Source organism: Punica granatum, chromosome 4, assembly GCF_007655135.1.
Source record: "Punica granatum isolate Tunisia-2019 chromosome 4, ASM765513v2, whole genome shotgun sequence".
NCBI classification, from domain to species: domain Eukaryota; kingdom Viridiplantae; phylum Streptophyta; class Magnoliopsida; order Myrtales; family Lythraceae; genus Punica; species Punica granatum.
Window position 1 is genome coordinate 3,803,214 of NC_045130.1, and position 24,133 is coordinate 3,827,346.

At 40.1% G+C, this 24,133-nt stretch overlaps 5 protein-coding genes across 8 annotated transcripts; 4 read left to right on the forward strand and 1 right to left on the reverse strand.

The window, feature by feature from the left end:
• The first annotated feature begins 43 nt into the window (after positions 1–43).
• LOC116202850 (probable rhamnogalacturonate lyase B) lies at positions 44–5,095 on the forward strand. Its single transcript, XM_031534481.1, has 15 exons — positions 44–210; positions 884–1,005; positions 1,156–1,209; positions 1,323–1,442; positions 1,566–1,685; positions 1,816–1,957; positions 2,113–2,286; positions 2,409–2,567; positions 2,690–2,796; positions 2,885–2,975; positions 3,069–3,210; positions 3,323–3,479; positions 3,675–3,791; positions 3,926–4,049; positions 4,702–5,095. Exons 1-15 carry the CDS (start codon positions 169–171, stop codon positions 4,963–4,965), a joined length of 1,935 nt encoding a protein of 644 aa, XP_031390341.1. The 5' UTR covers positions 44–168; the 3' UTR covers positions 4,966–5,095.
• A 240-nt stretch (positions 5,096–5,335) lies between these two features.
• On the forward strand, positions 5,336–11,845 carry LOC116202656 (rhamnogalacturonate lyase-like). 3 transcript variants are annotated; one of them, XM_031534252.1, is made up of 16 exons: positions 5,336–5,905; positions 7,336–7,584; positions 8,234–8,355; positions 8,454–8,513; positions 8,650–8,769; positions 8,859–8,978; positions 9,116–9,257; positions 9,351–9,521; positions 9,624–9,779; positions 9,867–9,973; positions 10,068–10,149; positions 10,247–10,388; positions 10,494–10,653; positions 10,749–10,865; positions 11,002–11,128; positions 11,338–11,845. In XM_031534252.1, the coding sequence occupies exons 2-16, from the start codon at positions 7,363–7,365 to the stop codon at positions 11,590–11,592; spliced, it is 2,103 nt and encodes a 700-aa protein (XP_031390112.1). In that variant the 5' UTR covers positions 5,336–5,905; positions 7,336–7,362; the 3' UTR covers positions 11,593–11,845. The 3 variants fall into 3 exon arrangements, with proteins under 3 accessions (XP_031390112.1, XP_031390110.1, XP_031390111.1); XM_031534250.1 differs by having other exon boundaries at positions 5,337–5,905; positions 10,059–10,149; XM_031534251.1 differs by having other exon boundaries at positions 5,339–5,905; positions 10,059–10,149; positions 10,497–10,653.
• A 3,036-nt stretch (positions 11,846–14,881) lies between these two features.
• Positions 14,882–19,448, forward strand: LOC116202670 (probable rhamnogalacturonate lyase B). 2 transcript variants are annotated; one of them, XM_031534265.1, is made up of 15 exons: positions 14,882–15,071; positions 15,276–15,397; positions 15,678–15,737; positions 15,837–15,956; positions 16,113–16,232; positions 16,496–16,637; positions 16,734–16,904; positions 17,009–17,164; positions 17,234–17,340; positions 17,428–17,536; positions 17,669–17,810; positions 17,991–18,147; positions 18,277–18,393; positions 18,478–18,604; positions 18,735–19,448. In XM_031534265.1, the coding sequence occupies exons 1-15, from the start codon at positions 14,949–14,951 to the stop codon at positions 18,993–18,995; spliced, it is 2,034 nt and encodes a 677-aa protein (XP_031390125.1). In that variant the 5' UTR covers positions 14,882–14,948; the 3' UTR covers positions 18,996–19,448. The 2 variants fall into 2 exon arrangements, with proteins under 2 accessions (XP_031390125.1, XP_031390126.1); XM_031534266.1 differs by having other exon boundaries at positions 17,446–17,536.
• Positions 18,599–20,396, reverse strand: LOC116202966. The gene is made up of 4 exons (XM_031534604.1): positions 20,262–20,396; positions 19,648–19,893; positions 19,321–19,451; positions 18,599–18,978 (listed from the first exon to the last, which is right to left on the reverse strand). Exons 1-3 carry the CDS (start codon positions 20,394–20,396, stop codon positions 19,326–19,328), a joined length of 507 nt encoding a protein of 168 aa, XP_031390464.1. The 3' UTR covers positions 18,599–18,978; positions 19,321–19,325.
• Positions 20,397–20,820: 424 nt separating this feature from the next.
• On the forward strand, positions 20,821–23,997 carry LOC116206225 (transcription initiation factor IIA subunit 2). The gene is made up of 4 exons (XM_031539038.1): positions 20,821–20,962; positions 21,121–21,264; positions 21,700–21,750; positions 23,612–23,997. Exons 2-4 carry the CDS (start codon positions 21,136–21,138, stop codon positions 23,750–23,752), a joined length of 321 nt encoding a protein of 106 aa, XP_031394898.1. The 5' UTR covers positions 20,821–20,962; positions 21,121–21,135; the 3' UTR covers positions 23,753–23,997.
• The last annotated feature ends 136 nt before the right edge of the window (positions 23,998–24,133 follow it).

Sequence of the window (24,133 nt, forward strand, 5' to 3'; positions counted from 1 at the left end):
TGGTCCAATTAAAAGAAAACGACTGTTCTCGATTGCACATATATAAGGAAAAGATAATCCAATGTTTCTCAATGTTCATTTCCAGATGATCAGCAGATAGAAGTCTCCATTCTAATTCTGATCTGATTCCCGAGGCAGTAGCGACAAGTGCAGGGCCGAGACAGGAACATGTCACCGGTCGGAGTGCAACTCCGGATTGAAGATCGTCATGTATGTTCTCTTCTCTGCATTACTTGTCTTAAATTTTACCGGACTTACATGAGATTAGACTCAACTTTAAACTCAAAAGCTCGAGCTTTTGGGTTGGAGATGGACCCAATAAATTATAGGCCCAGTGGAATTTTACATGGTATTAGAACGGGTTAAGCTCCCGCGCACCCGTGTGGAGACTCACACTACGTCAGGCCAGAGGATGGAACTTGTGGCCAATGAAGTCTGAGTCCGGAAGTGGAAACCCGACTTGCAGTTGGTTTGAACCTCCTCGCCCGAGTGTAGAAGAGAAAGCCCACCTTGAGGTAGTGAAGGTCCGAGTCCGGAAGAGAGGAGAACCCGGCTCGAGGTAAGTTGTGGAGGACGGGTGTTTAGGTGTTCACACGGCACGTGTAGGTAAAGTGTGAGAAAGACCACATGGTGCCACGTGAGGGCAGGTGTTGAGAGAGATTGTCCCACATTGAAAAATTAAAGAGAAATCCATGGATTTATAAAAGATTGGGTTTCACAACCTATTAATTCGAGTTTTTGGATTGGAGATGAGCCCAATAGATTATAGGTTTAATGGAATTTTACACTTTGCTTCATAAGGCAATGCCAAGAAGTTTGGCGTTTCAAAATAGATTATGTTAGGGAACTGGGTTGATTGAGTTGTGCTGTTTTGTGCGTGCAGGTGGTAATGGACAATGGGATAGTTCAAGTGACCCTGTCGAATCCAGAAGGTATCGTCACCGGCATAAGCTACAATGGAATCGACAACTTGCTTGAAGTTCGCAACGACGAGTCCAATAGAGGGTAAAATCAGTTGATCGATTCTCTTTATCATAAAACAGATGATCATCAATATTGGATCGACATGTGGATTTCTGATCTTCGGAGATCAGCAACTGCTTACAAGTTTCTAAATATTTTGCGTTCTAGTTATGAGTTTCTGGGATTTTGCAGGTACTGGGACCTTGTATGGAATGCACAACCAAGTTCCACGGGGAAATTCGACGTGTATGTTTAGCCATTTCTTTTCCTAGTTTGCGAGTAATTAGATTGAAGGCGTAATCAACTTAATAGTCGAAGAAACCAATTATTTTTGCTCGAAATTAAATCTGAACTTGCAGGATCGAAGGAACAAGCTTTGAAGTTGTAGTTGAATATGAAGACCAAGTAGAGATATCCTTTAAGAGAACTTGGGATAGCTCTCAGGAAGGCAAGATGGTCCCACTCAACATAGACAAGAGGTCCCCCTAATAAATATGCCAAAAAAAAAAGTTAATAAAGCTGATTAAAATTTTTATATATTAATAATCACTGCATAATTACTTTTTTTTCCTCTTATATGTATGGAATTAAATGAATAATAGGTTTGTAATGCTCAGAGGCAATTCGGGCTTCTACTCATATGCCATTTACGAGCATTTGAAGGATTGGCCTGCTTTCAGCCTCGGCGAGACCAGGATTGCTTTCAAGCTTCGGCAAGACAAGTAATTTAATTATTTCGATAAATTTATTGGGTAATAAATAAATAAACAAATAATATCGTAACGAATTTTCAGCATTTTCCTTTTTTTTCCTCGGTGAACCATATTTTCCTATATTTCGGGGACGAAATAGGTTTCATTACATGGCAATGGCGGACAATAGACAAAGGTTCATGCCATTACCGGAGGACCGGTCTCCTCCGAGAGGCCAACAGCTTGCCTACCCAGAAGCCGTCCTCCTCGTGAATCCGATCGAACCCTCACTTCGGGGAGAGGTACTGTTTCTTTATCGCACATGACACCAATCGATCATGATTACAATAGTCAAATGATCCCGAGTTTCACTATGAACACACCAGCATTAATAGAAGTCGCGCAATTCGTATACATGTCGTAATAATCCGTAGTTACACGCCTGGAGTGGCTTTAGGTGGACGACAAGTACCAGTATTCGTGCGATAACAAGGACAGTCGTGTCCACGGATGGATATGCACCAATGATTCGCCGGTCGGGTTCTGGCTGATCACCCCGAGCAACGAGTTCCGGACCGGCGGGCCCGTCAAACAGAATTTGACCTCTCACGTGGGCCCCACGACCTTGGCGGTGAGTTCCTTTAGGCTGTCAACTGCATAGCTCCCATATATAACTGGACCAAATTAGCCTCTTCGAGGATGCTAGTCTTATCGAAGTACCGAACTCAGAAATTAAATTTACGTATTTCATAGGTGTTTGTGAGTGCACATTACGCGGGCGACGATCTGGTTCCGAAATTCGAAGCCGGGGAGGAATGGAAGAAAGTTTTCGGACCAATCTTTCTCTATTGCAATTCTGCCTTCCATGGAGTCGACCCTCTTCCTATTCTCTGGGAGGATGCTAAATTCCAGGTTAATTACAAATTAATAACTGAAAAAAAAAATTAAAATAAATTTGAACTTTAATTATTATTGTGCATTATGAAGAAATTAATACATGTAAAAGTTTTTGAAATCGGAGAATTATGAATCAGGCTTTGTGTGAAGCCCAGAGCTGGCCCTACAGTTTCGTAGCTTCCGAGGATTTTCCAGCATCGGATCAAAGGGGAAATGTCAGCGGCAGATTATTGGTTAAAGACCTGTATGTCTTCCATAATATCTGTCTCCATGAATATATGTATTTGTCGATCGGAAGTTACATTATAGCTCGATCGATGTTTTCATTATAGGTACATTAGCAATGATTATATACCAGCGAAGGGCGCCTATGTCGGATTGGCTCCGCCAGGGGATGCCGGCTCCTGGCAGAGAGAGTGCAAGGTTACTGACTGTTTTCTTTTATCGAACTTTTACTATTGATAACGAAAAGGAAAATATTCATTGGTGATACGTTCCTTGATGAGCAAATCTCAGGACTATCAGTTTTGGAGCAGAGCAAATGAAGAGGGCTACTTCTCGATCGAAAACATACGTGCTGGAGACTATAATCTCTATGCTTGGGTACCTGGATTCATTGGAGATTACAAATACGATGTTGCTGTTCCCATCACACCGGGTAACTCATCCTCGGCGTGCTAAATACTTCCTTTATTGCTAATTTTCTGTGCTTTCAATTGATTTTGGTTTCTTCTGATATATTCTCTGGGTGTTCGTATGATTTATATCAGGATGTCATATCGATACGGGTGATCTAGTATATGAGCCTCCTAGAAGTGGACCCACCCTGTGGGAGATTGGGATCCCTGACCGGTCAGCAGCAGAGTTCTACGTTCCCGATCCCAACCCAAAGTACATCAACAGACTCTACGTAAATCATCCCGACAAGTAAGCTCTCCTATCTTGACCTATACGCGTGAGTTACATCGATTGCATGACCAATACTATCATTTGACAATGTCTCTTAACGACATGTGTCTTTCCGCGAGAGCAGAAGGCGTCTTTAGTCTCTAATCCTCACTCAGATGTCGGCTCGGCTACAATTTAGACTAATTATCGTTGAAATGTCCATATATTTGACAGGTTTAGACAGTATGGATTATGGGAAAGATATGCAGAGTTATATCCAGACAGTGATTTAGTTTACACAGTTGGTGCCAGTGACTCCGCCAAGGATTGGTTCTTCGCACAAGTTACCAGGTTAACTATATTGTTTTATATCTTTATCTTTCTTTCTTTCTTTTTTTTGAATTTATTGACAAAAAATGGAAAATTTCAATAATTGATCACTAATTTTGCAGAATTATGTGGTGTTGTCCCATTATTTATTACAGGAAGAAGGATGATAAGTACCGCGGGACCACATGGCAGATACGTTTCGCGCTCGAAAAACCGAACCCGACCGGCGGTTATACACTCCGTATAGCGCTTGCATCCGCAACACTTTCGGAGTTACAGGTACATAATATTCTCGATGGCCCAGCAACATTCAAATGAATCATCATTTATATCTTTTAAGTCTGTAATAACGAGATTCTTTTCTGCAAACAAACTTACTTTACATGGAGGCAAAGAGTTAGTCAATAAAGCTATAGATGTATGATCATCATATCATGAGAGCCTGTTGGCCAGAACCCATTAGAGAAGAGCCAATGGCCTCGATTCGTCGTGCGATCTCATCTCGAATGATAAAGCTATAGATGTATGATCATCATATCATGAGAGCCTGTTGGCCAGAACCCATTAGAGAAGAGCCAATGGCCTCAATTCTTCGTGCGATCTCATCTCGAATGATATCAGGACTCAACTTTCACCATACATTAATTAGCAGTGAGCTCACGAGATTGGAAAGAGTTTCTCAGAAAACTGACATACATACTCGTACTACGTCGCACATTGTATCAGTTGATTGCATTGCACTATTTAGTCGATGCTTTATACGGGTAAGTAAAGGTCCAACATGAGTACAGCGATCGGAGTCGGTAAATGGTGTTGTTCAGCATACCTAACTTTGCTACATTTGACCTTATCATGCTAAAAGTACAATGACAATGTGCTATTTATTGTGTTAAGCTGAACGTTTAATGTTTATATATATGGCTATATATAGGTGAGGGTGAACAACCCGAAGGGCAATCCTGTCTTTTCGAGCGGGCTGATAGGGAGGGACAACTCTATTGCAAGGCATGGGATTCACGGGCTGTATTGGCTTTTCAGAGTGGACATAGATGGCGCACGGCTCGTCGACGGGGACAACATCGTCTTTTTGACACAGCCAAGGAGCACTGGTCCCTTTCAGGGCATCATGTACGATTACATCAGGCTAGAAGGTCCCCCTTCATCTTCCTCTACCCCATCAAAACTAGGAACATAAAACAATGCCATTCCTAGGAAATTCCCATTTCCATACGCCCGCTTCCGCATTGTAATGTGTACGGTCTTAGTCGTTTTGAGACGGTCGATGACGTGATATTCTTGTTCAAAGAGTTCTCCTTATGGATCTACATTGATCCCTTCTTTAATTTTCCATCATTTATTTCTTCTCCCATGATCTTCAATTGCACCACAAATTGGGGAGACGAATTCAACTCTCAATGATAAAAAAATGGCGACAGAAATGGCAAAATTGCGACAAATGTCAAAGGTTTAGCAGAAAAGGACAAATGGTAAAAGCTAAGAACTTGCTTCCTCTGTCTTCCTCACTTTTCTATGTCAGTTAGGGGTTAGGGGTTAGGAGGGAGTTGATGAAGACTTCCTTCTGTTAGAAATCCTTACTTTCCTCGTCCCAATCAATAGCCGACTCTACCCAAAACTGCCCATTCAATACTATACAACATTAGTGCCGTCGAAGTCTCGAGCCGCATACGGTGTTGCGTCTTGATAGTATCACCTCTGAGAGCCTCCCATTCATTTTATAAGAAAATCATCATTCGATCTGTGGAGTCGTACATTGTCTCTTGACAAAACCCAGAGATGAGACATTATAATGTTTTCTGATGATCATCCATTGATGCGCGATCCCTTCCATTGCTCTCTTGCGCGAGTTTCTTGATCTGTATTGTCCCATCATTGTATGATAATATAAAACAGTCATTGGGCCGTTTCTCGTCTGACGTGCCAAACACGCGATCATGCTGATGGTCCCAGTTTTAGGCTCCAGGACAGTGCAGTGCAAGCTCAACACCGTAATTCTGTCGTACCAAATGGCAAAATGGAACCACATCGGCAGTATGTAATCCGGTTGGTGGCTGGCTAGGATTCACCCGATCCGAAAAGGCCGAAGTAAGCCAAGAATCTGGCCTTTAGCTGTCCATGTATGTTGTCTATCCCTACGCAACTTTTTATTGGCTGTTTCTCATATGTTTTGACTATGTTGCTTTCGTTGTTTCTTTCTTTCACCTTCACGGGATGGAATTAGAATCAGAATCCCCCACTGAACTCAACAATCACCAAACCAACCGTAACCCATACCAAAAGGTAACGACAAAGGAAAGAGGCCCTTTCACGGAAGAGAAGAATAACAAACAAAAGTAAGAATCAACCAAACAAAAAGGAAAGAAAAGGCGAAAAAAGAAAATCATAAGACGCGATTCAGATGATAAATTACGTTCTACGTGGATGCATCTTATATTTCGAAAATGATGTCTAGGATAGTGCAACACATGTACAGAATTTAGTATTAATTAATAGGCTAGGAACAACTCGTGATTTTATCGAAATGAAAAAAAAAGTGAGAAACAGAAAAAGTATTTCCTTGTCCTGTGTTTAAGGAACCTCCTACGCCATTTCATATCCAAAAAGCAAAATAAAAAACGAAAATGGAAAATCAGAACCCCAACTCCATTTCCACCTCTCAACTGATTTCCCCCATCCCTCCAACTATTCCTTTTTCCTTTTGCTTTTATACTTTTTCAGTTAGGCCCATCCGAATTCTATTGGTTGAAATTAATATTTGCTTCGGCGTTCGCTTGGCTGTGATCATGAGATGTTTATGGTGGGTTTCAAACCTATAGTCTCGAACCTATTCTCTGTAGACTGTTCACGGTAAACTCGATTTATTAACTGCGCATACAATTATTTTTAATTAAATCATGTGCTCGTTTACCTTTAGAAAAGTTCTTTTTTTTCAAGGTTTTCTTTTTCACTTTGCTTCTCTTTTTTTAGTTTCTTTCTCTAAAGAAAATTGAGAAATCTTGTTTGTAAACTCAAAATTGAGCGTGAGAAAACTTTGATACATGTGTAATCATGAGATTATTAAGGGGTATTATCAATATAGTATTTTTAGATAGCAATATCGAAATTATATTCATGTCTAGCAATGATTAAAACTTTCCAATAAAAGGATAAAAACTCATACTTACCATGAATGTGTCCATCAATTTAAGAATGAAATAAATGCTTATATTTAAATAGTAAAAATTTGCTAAACAAACTTGTAATTTTAGGAAATTTATTTATTGGTTTTCATCCTATATGCCCTTAGAGCATTGGTTAAGAAAACCTTTTTTTTCCTTAAAAAATGATAAAAAAAACTTCCAATTAAAGGGAAAATAATTGGAAAGCTATTGGAGTACTATCCTAAATCGATTTGAATGTGGGAAAGAAAAAAAAAATTCCCCCTAAAAGACTGCCCTTCATTTTAGGTAGGTACAAACACATATTATACAGTTTTCCTACCAAAAGAGCAAACCTCCCTTCCTTCCCCCCCAACTATATCATTCTTTTTCTCCCTTAAACGTCTCAGGTCAGTACTTTTCTTCGACGACTCCTCATGATTCTCTGTCTCTCGCATTCAATCATGGGTTCTGACAGGAAAGCTCTTCCTGTTCTGATTCTCATGACGGTGTTCTTGTTTTCCGGGTCCCCCTCGTTCACATCGGGTTCCAGGGCCCGTGTCACAGTCCCCCGCATCGAAGAGGCACAGAGTCCTGCAAGCCCAAGGCCCTCGGCTGCTCCGGGCCCTGCTGTTCAGCTGGTCTTCAAGGAACAGCACGTGAGTGACTCCACTTCTGTTCCTTTTCTCTGCTCTTCAGACCCACGAACATAGCTCGGATTGATCATTAGGAATTCTCCGAACTACTTTTTTACGCGTGATGTGCATTAGAAAAATTCTTACCTTTTCTTAATAATTTCCCAGAGATGAAAATAAGTTATCGCACTCTCGTCTGTGAATATTCATTCTAAAGCAGTATCACGTATCGAGCATTTTTTTGAATTCATTCTCCTTGTTTCTGGACAAACTGAAAATGTAACAGGAGAATCGCCTTAAAAACTTGAGCTCGGTATGATTTGTGAAAATCGTTCCGAGTTGCTTTCTTGGACTGAAAGAAAAAACTGTTTGGCAATGCGAGATTTGGGAAGCGGAAAACTGAAATGTTTTCCAACTATAAAATATTGAAATAAATAAAACAATGCAGTAGGCTGTTCTGTTCCATAGAACATTTATTAAAACCAGTCCCTGATCTTGTCTAGTCGCAACTTCCAATCCTTCTTTTCCTACACTTTCGTTCATTCTATTAATCCTGTTCTGCTCTATGTGGCAGAAACATTTAGTTAGACCTGTCTGATGGCAACCTTTCGCTTTCATTTTTGTATTTACTCGGAATTTCCGGTCTTCAATTTTGGGGTTGAGCTCTCTGCAGGTGGTGCTGGATAATGGCATTCTTCAGGTCACACTGTCAAACCCAGAAGGAAGCGTCACCGGGATTCAATACAATGGCATTGATAATGTGCTCGAGGTGGAAAATGGTGAATCAAACAGAGGGTAAGCAAGAAGCAATCCATTTAGGTAGTAGAATAGCGATTATCGTTTCCTGTACCATTGCCGGAAAGAGAATGTTTCATCGACCTGAGAATATACAGGTACTGGGATGTTGTTTGGAGCGCTGCAGGAACAAACGGAACAAAGGGAAAGCTCGATAGGTGTGCTTCCACTAATGTTCTGAGTTACATCAAGTTGTACCATACGATTCATAGAAAGATTTCCCGGTTGTTTACTTTATTTCTGTCCCGAAATTGAGCCAATATTCTAGATCTAACTGATGGTACTTTTATGCAGACTTGAGGGTACAAAGCTGGAGGTGATAGTGGAGAACGAGGACCAGGTAGAGCTCTCATTCACCCGAACATGGAATTTCTCACTCAGTGGAACTGTAGTTCCAATAAATGTCGACAAACGGTAACTTATAAATGTAAAAAAAAAAAATTTGGTACAAAATTGCAAACAGAAGGTGATAACAATATGATAGTGGTGAATTTTTGTTTTAGGTTTGTGCTGCTTCGTGGTTCCTCTGGTTTATACACTTATGCCGTGTATGAACACTTAGCAGAATGGCCTGCCTTCATAATAGACAACACGAGAACAGTTTTCAAGCTCAGAAAGGACAAGTAAGTTTGGAAGTTATAAGGATAAGCCTCTGAATCTTTAAACATCAGTCCAAGTGTAGGATTACGAACGATCATTAAAGTGAGAACACGTCGGGATTATCGGCTAACTTAATGAAATTGGTTTTATGGTGCTCCAGATTTCACTATATGGCAATGGCAGACAACAGACAAAGGTACATGCCACTTCCTGATGATAGAGAAGCCCCGAGGGGGCAGGCCTTGGCATATCCTGAGGCAGTACGACTTGTAGATCCCATGGAACCTGAGTTCAAAGGAGAGGTACTATCTGCATTCTTTGGTATTTGAGAAAAATAAAAAAAGAAAGAACAGGTTATCCTGCATTTAGCAATCTTACTGCCGTGTGGTGTACAGGTTGACGATAAGTACCAATACTCGTGTGAGAGCAAAGACATCAGTGTCCACGGTTGGATTAGCTCAGACCCGCCCACAGGATTTTGGCAAATCACACCTAGCATCGAGTTCCGCTCTGGGGGGCCGACTAAACAGTTCCTAACATCCCATGTGGGCCCAACTTCCCTTAACGTAAGCTTTTCCTCTTTTTCTCAAACATATGAACATAAATATTGGATGAAGTTACTTGCACTGGACTGATATCAGCTCACTTGCTGCACTTCGCTCTGACAGGTTTTTCTCAGCGCTCACTACTCGGGAGAAGACCTAGTGATGAAGTTTGGGCCGGATGAACCATGGAAGAAAGTATTCGGCCCTGTTTTTGTTTACCTTAACTCTCTCATGGGTGATGGAGACCCGACTTCTCTCTGGGAGGATGCTAAGCAACAGGTTAGTCTGGTCTTTTTTTTTGGCACATAACTTTTGAGTTATTCTTTCTATCAGTCCTATTAAAACAAAAAGGAAAATCATGTTCAGTTCATAGCCGAAGAACAAAAATGGCCGTACAGCTTCCCTGCTTCAGAGGACTTCATGCCTGCAGATCAACGGGGCAAAGTTAGTGGTCGGTTGCTTGTACTTGACAGGTTTGGTCTATTATTCAGTAACAGAAATTTGTAGTGCAGAGTAAATTCTCATACAACTTGATTGCTAATCATTCATCTCATTCAGATACTCCAGAGAAGAATCCTTACCAGCAACTGGGGCTTATGTGGGTCTTTCACCGACTGGAGAGATCGGGTCCTGGCAAAGAGAAACCAAGGTGGCTTTACAATTTACACAATAATGATTTATTCTGTTCTGATATGTGACCGCTGAAACTGAATTGTTAATTTTAAGTATGGCTTTTTTCCCATTAGGGATATCAATTTTGGACAAGAGCAGATGTAGATGGTCTGTTCTCAATCACAAATATTCGTCCAGGTGACTATAATCTCTTTGCATGGGTTCCCGGTTTTATGGGAGATTACAAGTATCAATACACAGTTACCATATCTCCAGGTACGTTACTTTGTATTCTTTTAGAACTTGATGAGAAGTTAGAAAGGGTAGACTTCTTTCTTGTGTTGCACTGGTGATATTTTGTTTCCATACTGATGTATAAAGTAGGTTTGGACATTGATCTGTCGGACCTGATATACAAGCCTCCGAGAAATGGCCCGACATTTTGGGAGATAGGAGTCCCCGATCGTACTGCTGCAGAATTCTATGTTCCAGATCCCAATCCTCTGTACATCAATAAACTCTACATCAATCATCCTGATAGGTCTCAGCTCTGTCCTACATTGTTTGAGGAATATATACATTAATTAGCATAATCAATAGTACAGTCAAACAGTCATCCATTTCTTTCTCAAGCAGGTTCAGGCAGTACGGTCTCTGGGAGAGATATGCGGAGTTATATCCTGATGGGGATTTAGTCTATCATGTGGGATCAAGTGACTATCGAAAAGATTGGTTCTTCACTCAAGTAACCAGGTTTTTTTACTTCCTATAATCTCAAAAGGCTGTCATTTTTCAGATTGCAGTAAAATATCTCCATATGCAATTTACCTTGTTCGGCAAGAAAAACCCCTTTTCATCTCTTCAATGACTTGTTTTGCTGCATGATCAGGAAGAGAGAAAATAACACATATGAAGGGACCACTTGGCAGATTAAGTTTATGCTTGAAGCAGTTAATATAAGCGCGGCATACACATTGCAAGTGGCACTTGCAACTGCGCATGTTTCCGAGTTACAGGTGAGGACAACAGCTCAAATTTTTTGGTTGGTAAATTGATTCAATGAGGCATAAATGTGCTTCAAGCTGTGGCTTACTCCTTGGCCTCAACTCGGCTTTTCGAGCGTATAAGTGGCTCAATTATCGACTTGAGTAGTTTGTGAGCCCGCGTTGTTTCTTACACCTATGACTAAAGACCTTTTGTTATTAACATAAAACTTTTCCTTCAGATACGGTTCAACAACCCCGACAAAAATCCTCCCCTCTTTACTACCGGAATCATCGGGAAGGACAATACCATCGCAAGGCATGGGATTCACGGGCTCTACTGGAATTACACAATCACGGTCCCAGGAACCGAGCTCGCAATGGGCGAAAACACAATCTTCCTCACGCAGACGAAAAGTGAAAGTCCATTCCAAGGGGTTATGTACGACTACATACGTTTTGAGGGCCCTTCGTATGACAGACCAAACCATCGCTAGGCTTGAGATTTTCAGTGAAATGGTCTTTAAATCGAGGCCTTAAAGCTCCTATAGGTTCTAAGCCATCTTCAGAAATCAAATGTCTATCATTCTTCTATATATCATTCTTCTAGGCAGGGGAGAGAGACAATTGATTCCATTGATAATTCTTTTGTTAGCAGAAAGAATTAATTATATTAGTGTTACATATTATACATAAATATGCATTTTTACATGGAAATATAGTGAAATTAATGTTGTGTTTGGTTTCAAAGTAGCATTTTAAAATCAAATTTTGATTTTGAAAAAGAATGGTATAAATTGAGTCCACCCTTTGACTTTGTATAAGTTATTTTGTTTTGTTGTGAAAAAATATGGTATAAATTAGGCTCACTCTTTGACTTTATATGAGTTATTTTGTTTTGTTATGGGTAGATTTAGGTTAAAGTTGTGATTTTAAAATCACATTTGCAAACCAAACAAGCCATAGCTTTTTTTCCTACTTTGACAAAGACAGTAATTTCAGGTTAAATAATAATCTTTTTCCTTGTTCTTGTCCTTGCAATGCTACATTAACTCTTAACTCTGAAGCTTCCATCTCCCAAATTACTTAGCCCATTAATCCTTTCTTATTAATGACAACAATTACTTACACGGTGTCAATTATTGGCCCTTTCTGCCCATCTCATCAAGTGTGAAAGATAACTCGACAAGCCATAACTACAGATACATGAAGAAATATATATATTAAGTTGATCGAAATCAATAGCATAGTCATCCATTTCTTTCTCAAGCAGGTTCAGGCAGTGTGGGAGAGATATCCTAAGTTATATCCAGATAGGGATTTACTCTATTATGTGGGATCAAATGACTATCGAAAAGATTGGTACTTCACTCAAGCAACCAGGTTTTTGTACTTCCTATAATCTCAAAAGGCAGTCATTTTTCAGATTGCAGTAAAATATCTCCATGTGCAATTTACCTTGTTCGGCAAGAAAAAACCCCTTTTCATCTCTTCAATAACTTGTTTTGTATATCATTCTTCTAGCCAAGGCAGGGGTGAGAAACAATTGATTCCATTGATAATTCTTTTGTTAGCAGAAAGAATGAATTATATTAGTTATATATATATACATCTATGATCTATATCTATAACACATATAGTAAAATAGAATTTGTACATTTATTTTGTATTAAATTATTCAATATAATAGCTTTTGAAACAATTATTTATAAAAGTGCAATATGTGGACACATATTTTCATACATGTATATACATATATGTATATCACATATTTACATATTTTGTTACTATTATGGTATTATACACGCTATTAATAGTAGAATCAAGAAACGTGCCAAGCCTTTGCACTAAAGACTACACAAAGAAATTTTTTTGGAACTAATTAATCACTTTTAATTGCTAAAAGGTCAACATTAAAAACTAAAATATACATATATTTAGTGGCCAAAGACAACTGATACTAAATTAAATTATTTTAGTTCTTATAGGTTTTAGCAACTTTGCTCTTTTTTAGTTACTAATGAGTTTATGAGTTGCTAAATAAATTCTTTAGCAAATAAACTTTTCACTTTATTAAAGAGTAAAATGTAGTTATTAAAACCTATAACAACTAAAATGACTTGATTCCGCATCAGTTACCACAGCTCAGTAGCTAAAGAGCTTGGCAAATAAATACATATATAGTTGAAAAATGTTTCGATTGTTAAAGACTTAAAGGTGAATTTTTAGGAACTAAAATTGATTACTTAGTTACTAAAAAACTACTTTGTAAGCAAGGACCACCCTTTCTTTACCTGCATATTCTCAAAGATGATCTGCAACTGTCTTAACTCTAGATGGAGAAAGTAGGCAGTGCAGAGAATTTTGAAGTCACTTGGCTATGAGAAAGCACAAGAGAAAGGCTTTAAAAAAGTTATTATCAAAAGGTTGTCCTGGCAGGCCAATATTTACTACGTTTGGAAGGCTCTGAATGATTTCATTCCCTTGGGGTTTGATTGATTTTAACTCTAATTTTAATTCTACTCACAACACAGTAAAAATCAACTCTTCCGATTCAAAAAGGTGGACCCCATATATAAACTCACATACAATTCGATTATAATAAATTCAATTTTTAATACTAAACTCTTTTAACTATTCATTACTTTTTCAACAATTAACAACAACATCATTACACAATCATCACTTTCTCTTAACTATTCATTACTTTTTCATACTTTTTTTCATAATTCAACAACACAATCATTACAATCAAATTAAAATCAAAACTTAACTTTACTTAACTCTAAAACTAAACACACCATATTTTCAGAAGTTGTCCCATCGAGAATACTCTTACATATTAAAGTTACGGTCAGATCCCTTCTCTGTGGGATCAATGACATAATGAAGGAAGCTATTACAGCAGACCAAAAGGAATTGCTAAGAAACTTGGGGTCCCGCAGAAATGTTCTTACGTGTTTTTTTTTTAATGTTCATCAGCGCTGTCCTTTGATTATTCAACTTTTAGTTTGGGCCATTTCATGTCTCTAGGCCTGCGTGCCTATCCAATTGACTCGTGTGTCATCTGGGCTTGTATATATGCATTTATACATAGAAATGTAGTGAATTTAAAGGTTTTCTTTTTCATTTCTATATTTTGAGGAAGACAGTAATTTCAAGTTAAAGAGGAATCTTTTTTCTTGTTCTTGTCCTTGCAATGCTACATTAACTCTTAATTCCGAAGCTTCCATCTCCCAAATTACTTAGCCCATCAACCCCTTGTCTTTTTATTCATGACACAGTTAATTACACCATGTCTATCATCAGTCCCTTCTGCCCGTCGCATCAAATGTGAAGGATAATCCGACACGCCATAACTAAATAGTCACGTTGATATATACAACGGTTAAATGTACTCTGACATATAAACAGGTCAAATGTGTTTCGGTTTTTAAAGAAATATTTCCCACTTACGGATGTAATTACCCGGATAAAGATTTTTTGAGATAACTGATTCGCGCATCTTATGTTAATCCAGCACTTTGTCTCACACACATGACAAAGTATTCAGGTCCAAAAAATAAGGAAAGGAAACTCAAAAGGGGGAGGCTCACGCAATGGCCATGAAGAGATTACTGTTCTTGTAAGGCTATAAGTCACCAAACTGTGGGTATGAGTTGTCACCCAGTGAAGAACAAACTTCAAAGGGAGACCTTAAAAAAGGCAATTAGAAAGTTTGCTTCTTTTTTACTTCAAGTAATATTATCAAGCAATATATGTGTGTGTGTGTGTGTGTGTTGATGTATAGCATATGATTTGTGCAAGAAATTATTGACAAGAATTCCCAGTGAAATTTACTTAACAATTGGCCATGGAGACACACGGCTCTCTGCCTGCTAACAAGGAAGCTGGTGCAAAAGCAAATCACGATTGCAATGTCAGCCTATCGGACGACTCATCTCATAGGGTTCTATTGCATGTTCGAGATAAGCACGTGAGTTGTTCATTGTTGAATTGCTGAGTTTCACCTCCTGCGTCCCCTGATACTCTTATATCTCATTCTAATCACCCGATGTAATTGGAAACTAAAGTATGTTTTAATGGGAAAAAGAAATTGTGCATATGAGAGGTAGATTGGCATATGTTGTGTTGCAATCCTTCATTTTTCTCACCTTCTTGAACATGAACTTTGGACAAGGTGGTCATGGACAATGGCATCCTACAAGTAACTATTTCAAAACCAGAGGGAACGGTCAGTGAAGTCCGATACAATGGCATCAGCAATCTGCTCGAAACTCGCAATGATGAAGGCAACCGAGGGTACCTCATCTAGAATTCCCCAACTCACTGTACCTTGTGTATCGTAGCGCAGGAAACTACAGTCCCATAACTTTATATACTGGAAACTCCGTTGATCATTGTTATCTATGGCTATCCATCTTACACCCATTTAAGCTTGTTCGTTGACTAATTCCTAGAGCTTGTTTGTCGGAATTAGCATCCTTGGATCGGCAATCTTTGTGATCTGATTCCTAAAGGCATGATAATGTCTTATATGCAAGAACTGGTTGATTTATTCGGAGTAGCGATTAACTTGCAGTTACTGGGATCTGGTATGGAGTTTAGCCGGAAGCACAGGAACAACCGGGTTCGATGATCGGTGCAGTCAACCCTCAACACTACTCCTTACAATTCATTGTACAGCTATCTTCTCGTTCTTTCCCTTGTATAATCTAAATTTTGTTTGCGGTTTTGGCAGAATAAAAGGAACAAGCTTTAACATAATAGTCGAAAACGAAGAACAAGCAGAGATATCATTCACAAGAATATATGATAGCTCCCAGGAGGGCAAGATGGTCCCACTGAACATAGACATCAGGTACACTAGAGGGAACGGAAACGGTTAACTATATGCATTAATCGTCTTCGTAAAATTAATTCCACCGAAGCCTCCTCCATTTCATGTCTCTAATGCTCCTGAACCGATGACAAAATAGAAATTTCCATTACAAAATTTTGTTTAATCTTATTCCAGGTTTATCATGCTGCGTAATTGTTCAGGCTTCTACTCATACGGGATCTACGAGCACCTGAGGGAATGGCCTGCTTTCAATTTCCCTCAGACAAGGATCGTGTTTAAGCTCAAGAAAGACAAGTATTTGTGCATTTCATCCAGAATATGAACATTTCAATGATATTGTATCTTCAATTAACAGACAGTAACATGGGCACTTTACCGGGAAAATTTTTGCTAATTATCTGAGTTAAATGACGATCGTCTTGAAAGCCATTAATTCTGACATTGTGAACCGGGGAAGCTCGAACAGACTCTTACACAGGCTTATAATATTTGGACAATAAGTATGAAAAACTTAATTTTTGTGTACTGAAGACAAGGCTGCTTGTCCTGGCTGGTAGGTTTCACTATATGGCAGTAGCGGATAACAGGCAAAGGTATATGCCCCTACCGGATGACCGGTCACCTCGTCGAGGAAAACCCCTGGCATTTCCAGAAGCAGTCCTGCTCGTCAATCCAGTCGAACCAGAGTTCAAAGGCGAGGTAATAATTGCTGAGTAAGATACAGAGAAAAACCAATCTCTTCGTCCCCGTATGAAACGGATTCTGGTGTTGAGAGTTCCAACTTATCTGTGGCAGGTAGACGATAAGTACCAGTACTCATGCGAGAACAAAGATCTCCAAGTCCATGGGTGGATATGCTCTGAACCCCCAATCGGGTTCTGGCAGATTACACCGAGCAACGAGTTCCGCACCGGCGGGCTTCTTAAACAGAATCTCACATCCCATGTCGGCCCCATAACACTTGCAGTGAGTAATCCAAACTACAAACAAAAAATTGCAATGCGTCCACATCAAGTCATTTTCATCTGCAGCTAAGAAATTGTTGCGCCATGGAACTTAATTAAATTCAGATGTTTCTGAGTGCACATTATGGAGGAGAAGACTTGGTGACAAAGCTAGGACCGGAGGAGCCCTGGAAGAAAGTGTTTGGTCCTGTCTTCTTCTACCTCAACTGTCTTCCGAGCGGAGCTGACCCGCTTAAGCTCTGGGAGGATGCCAAACAACAGGTTCTTTAATCTTTTGTTATGCTGAGATCGAGTAAAGTGTCTGTTCTTAAGAACCTTGACTGTTTGCAGATGGCAGCTGAGGTACAGAGCTGGCCGTACAACTTCCCTGCTTCGGAGGATTTCCAGCCAATGGACTCGAGAGGCTTCATAAGCGGTCGACTTCTGGTCAGGGACAGGTACTTTTCATTCTCCAAGGGCGAAAATGCCTACTGCCCAGCAAGCCCGGCCGTTCAGACATATGCCGAAACCTACTGATCTTATAGTGGAAGATGTCTATTCAGGTTTATCAATGAGGAGCCGGTTCCCGCAAGAGGTGCATATGTTGGACTGGCTCCGCCAGGGGAAGTCGGGACATGGCAAACAGAAGGCAAGGTAAACTCCTTTCACGTGCCCTCGCCTGTTTAGTCTCCGTAGAGTTCCAAGTCAGAATGCGACAAGCATTTGTTATGTTCTGGACGATATTCTCCTGGCATCATTATAGTCCGTGCAAACTCCGGTATATAGGGTTATCAGTTCTGGACCAAAACAGATTCAGGGGGCTACTTCAGCATCAGTAATGTTCGGACCGGGGACTATAATCTCAATGCATGGGTTCCTGGCTTGATTGGGGATTACAAGTACAATCCCGTTATAAACATCACTCCAGGTAGCAATCTCTGTTCCCCTCTCTTCGCTAAAGTATATATGTCGATTTGTGGGTTCTTCAAGGAAAATTTCCGCCAGATTTTACAGTCAATCATGATCCTAAATCGATTAATATATAGACTGCGAAGATAGATGTAGATCTTTAATTGGAGGATTTGAAGTTTTGGAACTCTCAAATCAGGTTGCCAAGTAGATGTGGCCAATATTGTGTATGAGCCGATGCGAGATGGACCGACTCTGTGGGAGATTGGTTTCCCTGATCGAACAGCGTTGAAATTCTATGTTCCGGATCCGGATCCTAAGTACATTAACAAACTCTATGTTAATCATCCTGACAAGTAAGCTTTCCTTGAACTCTTTCCATATCCAGTTGAATAATCTAATTGTCTGTCGTGATGGGTACTAATCGCTCCGGGAATATCTTTGATATGAGAGAATGCCTGATACTTGAGTCATTGGTTTGACAGGTATAGGCAGTATGGTTTATGGGAAAGATATGCAGAACTGTATCCCGAACACGACTTGGTTTACACAATCGGCGTCAGTGACCACAAAAAGGATTGGTTTTTTGCTCAAGTAAATAGGTAAGTTCTTTTCTTTCCTTGGAGATATTTGCTATGAATAGTTAAGTTATTAATAATAAGTTGCTTTTCGACATCGAAATGCAGGAAAGTCGACGAGAGCACATACAAAGGGACAACATGGCAAATTAAGTTCAAACTTGAAGACGTGAATCCACAAGGGACATATATGCTTCGCCTTGCACTGGCTACAGCGAATAATGCCCAGTTGGAAGTATGAAAGCCATCCGCGATTAATCTATTATTCATCAAGATAATGCGAATATCCTCACACTTTGACATAAGTCGAAACTACAAGTGAAGCATTTCTCAGCCTAATCTTTTCCAATTTACTCAAAATTCAGGTGAGGGTCAATGAGAGGGAGGCAAGCCCGGCATTGTTCTCGACAGGGGTCATCGGGAAGGACAATGCGATAGCAAGACATGGGATTCATGGACTCTACCGGCTTTTCAGTGTACAAGTACCAGCGAACCTGCTCATCCCTGGGGAAAACACGATTTTCTTGTCGCAGACGATGGCTACTGGTCCCTTGCAAGGTGTCATGTACGACTACATTCGACTCGAAGGTCCTCCTCCTCCTCTGCCTCCTAGCAAGAAGAATTGACGGTACTAGGGAAAGGTTCATAATCACAGTACTAGGGAAAGATTCATAATCACAGTAGTACTTTGTACCAAGTGACATAGAAAATCGAACTTATACTGATTAAATATTTCCTGGGTAACTACGATTCAGGACTGCACATTACCGCACAAACAAACTGTCATGTAATCTTACTTTCATGTGGTATATATAGTGATAACATTGTAAAAATTGGAGATGTTTTCAGAGCTTGCTGGAACGACAAATCTCAATAACGAAAATTCATATTCAAAGTTGAGGCCCATTAAGTAGTACCTAGTTGGAAACAATGTCAGGATCGGAATGTTACCGATGCTAAGCGGTTTTGTTGAGTTTCTTCTTGGCATCCTCTGTTGCATTGGCGGCATCCACCTGCATCTTGTATGTCCACAGATCGGCTTCGGCTGCTTCCTTCTCATTTCTCGCAGTCATCTTCTTTTCCTGTATATGTGTAATGACATTAATCTTTATGGCTAACTACTGCATCATGGCTCGACCATCCAAAAGAACAATGCGATGCAAGTGTGATTGGTTTGATTTATTCCAGGGACCGGAAGATTTCATATTCCGGTAACTGAAAATACGGGAAGACAAAATCTTCCATTGCACTATATTAAACATACAAGGATTGTGAAACCTGGCCAAGGAGGAGGGCTTTGATGTAGCAGAAGCCCTCCAGCAGCGAAACGGCGAAAAAAGCGCGCTGCCTCTTCGCCCGAGACAGCGCGGAGGCCTTCCTGCCGCTTCCTGGTGGAAGCGCTAGTGCTATAGGTGACGTTGCCACTGCGGCAGCAGCTGCCGGCTGCTCTGCAACGGGCTGGCGCTTATCTTTTCCATATATCCATACTCTTTTGCTCCCTCGTGAAGAAAATTGTGCTGAAGCCTGCGGGTTGCTTGCATTTCAACATAGACAGAATTCTTCCACGTTTCTTTGTGCTTGAAACGTGGTGTCTGAAAGATACCGCCACGCATAGACGGACCCGGCTTTGAATCAAGAAGGTACCCGATGTGCCAATTAGGAAGATATAGATTCCGATTTAGGAGGAATGAGTATAAGTAATTTTATCGAAAATCGAAAAACATAATATGAATTTTGTTATATTGTCAAAAAGTATTCTAGGGGCCGACTGTCCTCAGTCATCCCTCCATCCCATTGGTGTCGATTGCATCCGATATCTCTTATTTATGAGTAGGTAACTTGTGTCACTGCACTAAACCATGTTTCTCTTCCTCTTTTATACATTAGTATACCTCGTAAGATTCTAAGAGCCGAATGAAATCAATGATTGCTTTAACAGCCTTTGATCTTCCTCCGTCTAGATTTGTCCGACTGACCTCTTTAAATATTCGGATGGATTGCCTCAAATCGTAATTGTGTAATTGCATTACCGGTCGCTGAAGTCGTACACCAAATAATCTTCCATACTATTCTCGAAACCGACTTGAGAAGTCCTCCATTATGATCTGGTATGTACATCCCATTCCATAACATGAAAATGAAGCCCCAGCATGAGTTTTTTTTAATGTGGATTTCAATTTTTGACTAAATTTGTGAAGGGATAATGTCCATACTAGGAAAGTTGCCCCTTGAATTTTCAGATTAGTCCGACATTGGATTTTCAGAGCTGGCCATAAAAAGAAAAATTGCAGTGAGTCACGATGGCTTCATATTCAATGGGCTTCAATAGTTAAATCGGATCGGCCCGTCGGGCCTAGATCCGGCCCATGGGCGGGCCTCAGAGAGCCAGTCGGGGGTATAATAGTCTTTTCGCTTCTTCTCAGTGTCAAGGCCTGCTATATATATGTCTAGCTTTCGAATCTAGGGTATATAAGGCCCCAAATCCGTCTCCCTCTCTTCTTCAATCCTCTTCTCCTCTCCTCTCAGAGCTGAGCACAGCTCCCGCGATTCGGAACCTCACTCGGAACTCGAACCCCACTCGACGTCGCTCATCGTACGTAACCTCTGATTCCTCTACGATTCGATCTTCGGATCTTCATCTCACCTGATGTCCCGTTGATTTTGAGGAGTTGCGATGTTCGAGGCATCGGCGACTGCGATGTGTGTGATGGTTTCGTGTTTTTCTGTGTTACTGATGGCTCCTTTTGGCAGATCCAAGGAGCGAGAATGGCGACGTTCGAACTGTACAGGAGATCGACGATCGGGATGTGCCTGACGGAGACATTGGACGAGATGGTTCAGAACGGAACTCTTACCCCTGAGCTCGCCATTCAAGTCCTCGTCCAGTTCGATAAGGTGCGGTTAGGCTGCTAAAGATATGCTTGCTCATGTCTGTGCTTGACCTTTGTAGCGAACTCGATCCTATCAATTTACTGAAAGTGGTAGGGAGATGTTATCGAATAATGTGGATGACCTGTTAATTTCCCGCTGAAAATGAGCTCAGCGTTATGAACGTGTGTAAGAGCATAAGGTGATGCTTTTGTTGCCAAAGAAGTAACTACTATGATACTCTGGCGTGTTCGAACTCATCGGATTTTCAGAATGCATGAAAACAAGCAATTGTTTGGAGCGATGAGCTTTTTTTTCTTTCTGGGCCCAGGGGGCTGCGGGGTGGGGGGTGGGGATGACGAGGTTGATGCGAACTTCTTAATGTGTTGCTTCTTGCTAATGGTTTGTTTCTTTGTTATGGTTATGGGATTGTATTTGATGTTTCTTTTCTTGTGTTCTTAGTCCATGACTGACGCTCTGGAATCTCAAGTGAAAAGCAAGGTTTCCATCAAGGTATTATTTCTTTTTCTCTTTTCTTATTTTCTTTCTGCTGAAGAACTTATTTGCATGATAAATTTAGAAAATTGTATAGATAGGCATGACTCTTTCTGGTTTTTGAACGGTCAAAGTTCATTAAGGTTAAGTTATTGCATGAGATATATTTTAGAGGATTTTGCTTCTAGAACTGACCACTGCAGCATTGGAGATCAAATCATGCTTAGATGATCCTCGTTCGCAATAATTTCAACCCAGCCAAAAAAAAAACACCTTATCTCTATGGCAAGAGTGGTACTTATTAGGAGAAAAGGACGTGGCAAAGGACTTATGACTTGTGAGAGGATTGCCTCATCATAACAAAGTTACTGGAGAACATATAGATCAACTTCCGGGCAAGACAACCATAAAGAACTTAAGCTCCAACAGTACAACTACTGTGACGACAAACTTTTAAATATCGCCAGGAAATAGTATAATAACCAAACGGGATATTCGACTGTTTGATGCAATTTATTATCAGAGAAGATTCTGTTAACAACTAAATCCACTCATTGATTGATATCCATCTAATCTTTAAAAATTGGTATATCATCTCTATTCCTGATGTGCTCAGGCCCATTCAACTCAATAGTAGGTGGCACGATGTTGCTAACTTTGTTGCTTCAGTGTGCAAAGTTGATTAAGATTTTCATCAACGATTTCAGGATTTCATCCTGCTAAGAGCAACACCTTAGATGTGTTGTTCTGTGATATTCTTTTGGTAATTTGACCTATCAAATACCATAAAAATTGAACTCTGGTTAGTTGGATGTCTTGAGTTAGACATTAACATTTGTTTTCAAGTGATGGAATTACAAATGCAATGCAAATTATAATCCTCAATAATCTGAAGAAATGAGAAGAATTGCTCGTGGGAATACAGAGGCTGAAGACAACTGGTTTAACATCTATGTGTTGCGTAATGATTTTCCTAATAGGCCGAGCTTCGTAAATGTGTGAGCCATTGCATTTCAAAGGACGGAGTGGATGCTTTTGTTATTTAGAAATGTCGTTGTGCAAGTTGTGGAAAGATACCATCTATAGAAGGTTATGTACATGTAGACGTTTCTTATTCTTGTAGTATTTATTCTAATTTATAAATATGAGGATATTACATTGATTACTGTAGTAAGTAAAGTTTGATGCAGTATCATTTATTTATATCTGAGTATGTTGCAAGTTGTATGAAACATGCTCAGGTTCGACCTGATGGGTCTGACACTTGCAGTTAATGTTATCTCTATCTGCAGTAGGGACTGGAGTTTAGCGTCACTCGACAGTCATTAGAATTTTCTATATGCTATTGTAGCGCTAATTTCTGGCTCGGTAAGAGGAGCTTATAATTCACTCATATCATAGTCGATTTGGCAGTCCCCTCCACAAGTTCCATGTTTCCATACAGAAGAGCTTCTGTGATGGGACTTGCCTATTCTGGATTGATCCTGTGATGGAATGTTTCTGGCCGAACTCTCTAATTTGGGCTATGAACTCTCCTGGTAATATGATGCTTTGTCTCAAAACTGTCCCAGTTTGGCTGAGTTTACTGCTTGATTAGAAAATGCTATGGATACTGTTTGCCACTAAGGGTCCTGGCTCTAATTTGGACTATGAATTCTCCTGGCAATATGATGGTTTGTCTCAAAACTGGCTCAGTTTGGCTGAGTTTACTGCTTGATTAGAAACTGCAATGGATAGTCTTTGCCGCTAAGGATCTGTAACTGCGATGAATAGTCTTTGCCACTAAATATCAGAGGGATTTCTGTTATATTTGCGGAGTAAGTTACTCTGATGTTTGTGTGTTTTCTGTTATATCGGGGTGTTTTTCTTTGTTATGCAGGGACACCTGCACACGTACAGGTTCTGCGACAATGTGTGGACCTTCATCTTACAGGATGCGATGTTCAAGTATGATGATGGACAGGAGAATGTGGGCCGTGTTAAGATTGTTGCCTGCGATTCGAAGCTACTCACTCAGTGAGAAGGCTGCAGTTTAGTGGCATATTATCTGCTCGAATGGTATGAACGTCCATCCCTAGCCGACCACAGGATTGGTCATCTTGTTGAACATAAGATGTAAAGGCATCAAACCTTAGCCTTGTACTTTTTCAAATGATAGTTAATGTATGTATCTCTCCGGTTGTCTTGACGATTACATCCTATCATGAAATTCATACAGTGCGGTCCAGTATAATGCTAGCCTTCAATGTTGCATTTGTTAATAGAGTATAATTTGATTTAATTCGATTTGTTTTGTTTGCCCAAAACAACCAAATTTGATGCAAAAATGTTTCGCTGGTTGATGTTCAAGCTTAATCCGAACTTGTTGGTTTTTTGGTTCAAATTGGTGTCATTACAAGGA

Bases quoted from the DNA above. Each gene is read 5' to 3' on its own strand.
- LOC116206225 (XM_031539038.1), top strand. From the start codon at position 21,136: ATGGCGACGTTCGAACTGTACAGGAGATCGACGATCGGGATGTGCCTG. The intron at 21,265-21,699 runs GTGCGGTTAGGC...TTGTGTTCTTAG, and splicing joins TCCTCGTCCAGTTCGATAAG to TCCATGACTGACGCTCTGGA. The intron at 21,751-23,611 runs GTATTATTTCTT...TTTGTTATGCAG, and splicing joins AAAGCAAGGTTTCCATCAAG to GGACACCTGCACACGTACAG.
- LOC116202966 (XM_031534604.1), bottom strand. From the start codon at position 20,396: ATGCAATTACACAATTACGATTTGAGGCAATCCATCCGAATATTTAAA. The intron at 19,894-20,261 runs GTATACTAATGT...AGCAACCCGCAG, and splicing joins GGCTCTTAGAATCTTACGAG to GCTTCAGCACAATTTTCTTC. The intron at 19,452-19,647 runs GTTTCACAATCC...ACACATATACAG, and splicing joins AAGCCCTCCTCCTTGGCCAG to GAAAAGAAGATGACTGCGAG.
- LOC116202656 (XM_031534250.1), top strand. From the start codon at position 7,363: ATGATTCTCTGTCTCTCGCATTCAATCATGGGTTCTGACAGGAAAGCT. The intron at 8,514-8,649 runs GTGTGCTTCCAC...ACTTTTATGCAG, and splicing joins ACAAAGGGAAAGCTCGATAG to ACTTGAGGGTACAAAGCTGG. The intron at 9,522-9,623 runs GTAAGCTTTTCC...TCGCTCTGACAG, and splicing joins TGGGCCCAACTTCCCTTAAC to GTTTTTCTCAGCGCTCACTA.
- LOC116202670 (XM_031534265.1), top strand. From the start codon at position 14,949: ATGGAGACACACGGCTCTCTGCCTGCTAACAAGGAAGCTGGTGCAAAA. The intron at 15,072-15,275 runs GTGAGTTGTTCA...ACTTTGGACAAG, and splicing joins TGCATGTTCGAGATAAGCAC to GTGGTCATGGACAATGGCAT. The intron at 17,341-17,427 runs GTACTTTTCATT...CTGATCTTATAG, and splicing joins CGACTTCTGGTCAGGGACAG to TGGAAGATGTCTATTCAGGT.
- LOC116202850 (XM_031534481.1), top strand. From the start codon at position 169: ATGTCACCGGTCGGAGTGCAACTCCGGATTGAAGATCGTCAT. The intron at 1,958-2,112 runs GTACTGTTTCTT...GAGTGGCTTTAG, and splicing joins AACCCTCACTTCGGGGAGAG to GTGGACGACAAGTACCAGTA. The intron at 4,050-4,701 runs GTACATAATATT...GGCTATATATAG, and splicing joins CAACACTTTCGGAGTTACAG to GTGAGGGTGAACAACCCGAA.